Consider the following 4,538-nt stretch of genomic DNA (forward strand, 5'->3'; position numbering starts at 1 on the left):
ATTGATTACTATACATCTATTAAAAAACCATAATGGCCGACATCAGTGACAATGCGACAACAATTGAAAAAGAATGATGGCCGACAACAGCAACAATTAAAAAAGAATGATGGCCGACAACAGCAACAATTAGAAAAGAATGATGGCCGACAACTGCAACAATTAGAAAAGAATGATGGCCGACACTACGTCATAATATTGTTTACAAAAATGAATTTCGACCACTTAAAGCAATGGTGCTAACAGTTTCGAGCTCACAGTAACTGATAGGGGGGAAGAACTAGTAAAGATAATGTTAATTTATATCTGTTACTTTGGTTTTTTGTAGGAGCACCCAGTACAATTAAATTGGTGGACAAAGATACTTTGTTACGGGAAAAGGAAATGAAGAAAAAAATGGAACAAGAAAAGGCAGCAGAAAAAGAGAGGAAAAAAGCAGAGCTTGCAGCTGCCCAGGCAGCGAAAGAAGCCTTGAAAAAAGTGTCCCCTTCTGAAATGTTTAAAAATGAAAAAGACAAATATTCAAAATTTGATAAAAACGTAAGTTTGGTGATATTTTTGGTATTTTTTCATAACTAAAAGATTTTTAGGGATTACCGACCCACGACGCCGAGGGAAAGGAACTTAGTAAAGGCGTTATTAAGAAGTTACAGAAGTTACAATTGGCCCAAGAGAAACGGTTCAAGGAAACTATACTTGCTAATGGGCAATAAGTATGTTCTTTTCAATAATTATTTATTATTATTTATTCTTATATCTTCTATTATACTTTTTTGGAAGTAACAAACTGATGGAATTAAGTCAAGTACAAAGTAACAATCAAATACTTTTGTATTCTTTTCTTGTGAAAGTATTTTGTATATCAGGCAACTTTAAACAAACTGTTCATGTATTTTTTGTAATTTCATATACTATTAACGTTAGGATGAATATTAATTTCGTTATAGGTTGCATGCACCTTATTCTTTTATTAAACAGTATTTCCTCTTTATTTTGTATCCTTGAAACTTTAATTTTTATCAATTGAGTATAAAATTAAATGCATGATTTGAATCATTCTTATTGTTTGTCTACTAATTTATGTGTTTTTATTTTTTTTTTGTATTTACAATTAGTTTTAGTAGTTTGATTTTTGCTTTGTAGTTTTCCCCAATATCCTATTAAAAAAAACAAACATTAGAAATAAGTCATTTATTCATTTTAATACAAAATACTTCATTGCTGATTCATCATTTCTAATTGGGCAGCAGTGATCGTTTTTAAATGATCTTGAACACCTTGAAGGTCCGTTTTCCAGCAATGCAGTAGGTCTCGTAACTGTTGCCACTGTGCCCTACCAAAGGTCCTGTGCATAGTGCTTGAAGTATACACTTTCCTTGCAGATTGATCCATTCGAGCTTTGACCAGTTTAGTTTTAAGAACTTTAAAGAAATAGAAAAATTAATTTTCCAATTTTTAACTTATCTCTAATTAATTTACCTTCAATTATGAAAGGTTCTACCTCATTTTGTGCAAGTTGAAGTTCACTTTCAATCGACTGAAAGGTAATTTCGGGATTTGTCTCAGCCATTTGCATAAAAGAAAGTAGCCTCATTTTGCGCATATTCTCTTCGTGATTAAGCCCCAAATGCGACGTAACGAATTCTTTGTGATTCTTATAAAAGTTTAGATAACTCTGTAAATTTTCACTTACAAAGATAGAAAGCAAATCGTGAATTAATTCTCCTTCTAAAAACTTCACTGGCTTCAAAGATAAGAGAGGATCTAAAAGGAATGTGTTAGGGTCTGCCAGGGCTGAAACAATGCAACGAATCGCATCTTCTCGGGCTTGTGAAGCGTTTTCAGAGGTGTAAGTTCCCAAAAGTTCAATCATAACTTTAGCAGCCTGCTCACTGGAAATTGATTTATACTGCACCATGCAACAAAAAATAAATTAATGCTTGTTACCTTTGATTACTTTTTAATAAAACTTCATGTAAAAGACGGTACAGCTTTTGTAATTGTTCACTTGATGGGGGAGACTGAGCAAACTGTTGTTTTAGGTGTTCAATATCTCTAAAAACACTTTTAACTTGATCAGTTTGTTTTGCTATTTGAATCAAATGATAATAGACATGATATCTCATAGGTGACCTCTCATCTAAAGACTGAAAGAGAAGCCACAATCTAAAAAATACCAATATTAGAACTGGAATTACTCTGAATATAAAAGCCTTACGCTCTCAAACAAACTTCACTGAGCCTCTGACCAGGAGCTTTGGTAAGTTTTTCACAAAACGCAAGAATAATGTTCTCTGCTCTTTCCATTGGAATCTTAAATGAAATTTGTTAAAAGTTTATTGTTTCAGGCAAGAAGTCTCAACTTACCAAAACCATTATTGACACGATGTCATTTAACACTGTCTCAACTTCATCTTCCTTCTCTTCACGGAAACAAGCGTCACATACACCAATGATTTTATGGAGATCATCTTCAATACCTTTTGGAGACTTCTCTTCAGATATCTCGGCTCCTAAACTCTTCAAATATGCTCGAAGTTCTTGCGCCTAACAAAAACAGTGAAAACAAAATCGAAATGTAAGTAATTCAAAAGAAAAATAGTGCTCACCTGATCTTCAGGAGTAATATCTATAAAAACAGGAGGTAATTGCATGATTACTGTTCGAAAAACTTATTAAATCGTGTCTGCAGGCGAAATCTTCACGCTTTTTATAGGTTATGTTATTTTACTTACGTGAAGTTGGAGGTTAGTAAACAGCGATGCCAACCTATAGTCTAGAAAAAACCCTAGCTGCTGTCCATTTGAACTACTTTGTCGTACATGAACTACTTTGAAAATAAAGTGCGCGAAATGACAAAAACATTAAATTCAATTGAATTTTATAAAAACAACTCTAACTATTAAATTCATGTAACAATTGTAGTGAATTTAGGCTAGTTATCATATTCTTTATTATTGTCTTTTTCTAGGTACATATTTTTGTCCTAAAATGATCTAAATGTATATAAATGTAACTAAACTAATATTTTACACAGCTTTTTGTTGCTGGTTTTTAAAAAATTAAATAACAGCTCAAGGATGAAAACCGACATGCAAGTACGATGCCTATAAGAAACAAAACTTCATAATTTTATAGCAAAGTAAAATATTGGTGGCAATGTAGTTAGGATTTAAAAATAAATTGCAGTTAGGATGTAAAAAGTCAATAAGACATAATTGTAGTAAAAGATCATTCTTTTATTCTAATTGTTATAAATGCAGAGAAAATAATTTTAATTTGATGTTGCAGTTGCTTTTTGGTAACCTTTTCCATCGTCTTAAAATCCTGGTGGAGGTTGGAACTATCTTGAGAGAGAAAGGACACTATCATTTCACATCTGCATGCATGGTGAGTTCCATTGCTAACACACTATATTATATCTTTGCATTTTTAAATTAAATAAGGTTTTAACGGGTCATTACCTAAATATTTCATTCCTACATACCTACCTACTCATTTGTCCTTTGCCCCTGTTAGTTGCCTGTCTTGTATCTTTGCATTTTTAATTTGAAGAAGGTTTTAAGGGATCATTACTTAAATGTTTCATACCTACCCTTTTATCATTGCTCCCGTTAGTTGCATGTCTTATATGTTTGCGAAGTTCCAACCGTTTACCCTTGTTCCCTGTTAGTTGCCTTTGTTGTAAATTTGCATTTTTAAATTATATGAGGTTTTAAGGGGTTTGCAATTAGACAGATATAAAAAGGTCAATAAGACATTATTGTAGTAAAATATAATTTAAATTGTAATACATACAGGGATAATAATTTTAATTTGAAGTTACAGGTACCTTTGGTAACCCTTTCCATCGTCTTAATATCCTGGTAGAGACTGGAACTACCTTGATGGATAAAGGATGCTCTGATTCCACATCTGCCCGCATGGTGAGTTCCTTTGCTAACACATTGTATTTTTAATCGTCACTTAAATATTATGTCCCTATTTACCTACCTACTCATTTATCCTTATCCCCTGTTAATTACCTGTCTTGTATCTTTACATTTTTAAATAAAATAGGGTTTTAAGGGGTCGTTACTTAAATATTATGTTCCTACTTACCTTTCAACCATTTTGCACTTGTTAAAATATAATTTAAATTGTAATACATACAGGGATAATAATTTTAATTTGAAGTTACAGGTACCTTTGGTAACCCTTTCCATCGTCTTAATATCCTGGTAGAGACTGGAACTACCTTGATGAAAAAAGGATGCTCTGATTCCACATCTGCCCGCATGGTGAGTTCCTTTGCTAACACACTGTATTCTTAATCGTTACTTATATTATTATGTTCCTATTTACCTGCCTACCCTTTTATCCTTGTCCCATATTAATTGCCTGTCTTGTAGCTAGGAATAAGTTTTTAAGGGTCTTTACTTAAATGTTACATTCCTAGTTATATACCTATCCTTTTATCCTTGTCCCCTGTTAGTTTCCTGTCTTGTATCTTTGCATTTTTAAATTAAAGAAGCTTTTAAGGGATCATTACTTAATTA

General features: G+C 32.4%; 2 protein-coding genes and 1 long non-coding RNA gene across 8 annotated transcripts in view; 2 read left to right on the plus strand and 1 right to left on the minus strand.

Annotated features, from left to right (window-relative positions):
* The window catches only part of LOC108732350 (cysteine--tRNA ligase, cytoplasmic), a 64,103-nt gene extending 61,659 nt beyond the window's left edge, over nucleotides 1–2,444 (plus strand). For 2 of the 3 annotated variants that reach the window (XR_001937073.2, XR_001937072.1), the window contains 4 exons: nucleotides 329–540; nucleotides 591–713; nucleotides 2,129–2,260; nucleotides 2,349–2,444. Coding sequence is in view for 1 of the 3 variants with exons in the window: in XM_025973873.1 (XP_025829658.1) it covers nucleotides 329–540; nucleotides 591–713 (335 nt within the window). In the remaining 2 variants the exon portion in view is untranslated. Of the gene's footprint in view, nucleotides 1–328; nucleotides 541–590; nucleotides 714–2,128; nucleotides 2,315–2,348 lie in introns of those variants that run through there. The other variant, XM_025973873.1, reaches the window with a different exon arrangement.
* Nucleotides 721–2,746, minus strand: LOC108732352 (eukaryotic translation initiation factor 3 subunit M). Of its 2 annotated transcripts, XM_018463113.2 has the most exons (7): nucleotides 2,610–2,746; nucleotides 2,368–2,547; nucleotides 2,219–2,313; nucleotides 1,948–2,166; nucleotides 1,480–1,892; nucleotides 1,215–1,421; nucleotides 721–1,157 (listed from the first exon to the last, which is right to left on the minus strand). In XM_018463113.2, exons 1-6 carry the CDS (start codon nucleotides 2,652–2,654, stop codon nucleotides 1,216–1,218), a joined length of 1,158 nt encoding a protein of 385 aa, XP_018318615.1. In that variant the 5' UTR covers nucleotides 2,655–2,746; the 3' UTR covers nucleotides 721–1,157; nucleotide 1,215. The 2 variants fall into 2 exon arrangements, with proteins under 2 accessions (XP_018318615.1, XP_018318614.1); XM_018463112.1 differs by lacking the exon at nucleotides 721–1,157 and having other exon boundaries at nucleotides 1,177–1,421.
* Nucleotides 2,490–4,280, plus strand: LOC108732353. Of its 3 annotated transcripts, none has more exons than XR_003230997.1 (4): nucleotides 2,490–2,578; nucleotides 3,292–3,390; nucleotides 3,823–3,926; nucleotides 4,177–4,280. It is a non-coding gene; the product is annotated as an uncharacterized LOC108732353 (long non-coding RNA). The 3 variants fall into 3 exon arrangements; XR_003230998.1 differs by having other exon boundaries at nucleotides 3,829–3,926; XR_003230999.1 differs by lacking the exon at nucleotides 2,490–2,578 and adding an exon at nucleotides 2,844–2,971.
* Nucleotides 4,281–4,538: the final 258 nt, after the last annotated feature.

This window comes from Agrilus planipennis, unplaced genomic scaffold (genome assembly GCF_000699045.2).
Source record: "Agrilus planipennis isolate EAB-ADULT unplaced genomic scaffold, Apla_2.0 scaffold30, whole genome shotgun sequence".
Classification (NCBI taxonomy): Eukaryota; Metazoa; Arthropoda; class Insecta; order Coleoptera; family Buprestidae; genus Agrilus; species Agrilus planipennis.

Excerpts from the sequence above, each read along its gene's own strand:
- LOC108732352 (XM_018463113.2), bottom strand. The coding sequence starts at position 2,654 with ATGCAATTACCTCCTGTTTTTATAGATATTACTCCTGAAGATCAG. Across the intron at positions 2,314-2,367 it reads TCGTGTCAATAATGGTTTTG|ATTCCAATGGAAAGAGCAGA; the intron begins GTAAGTTGAGAC and ends ATTTCATTTAAG. Across the intron at positions 2,167-2,218 it reads AGTGAAGTTTGTTTGAGAGC|ATTGTGGCTTCTCTTTCAGT; the intron begins GTAAGGCTTTTA and ends GGTATTTTTTAG.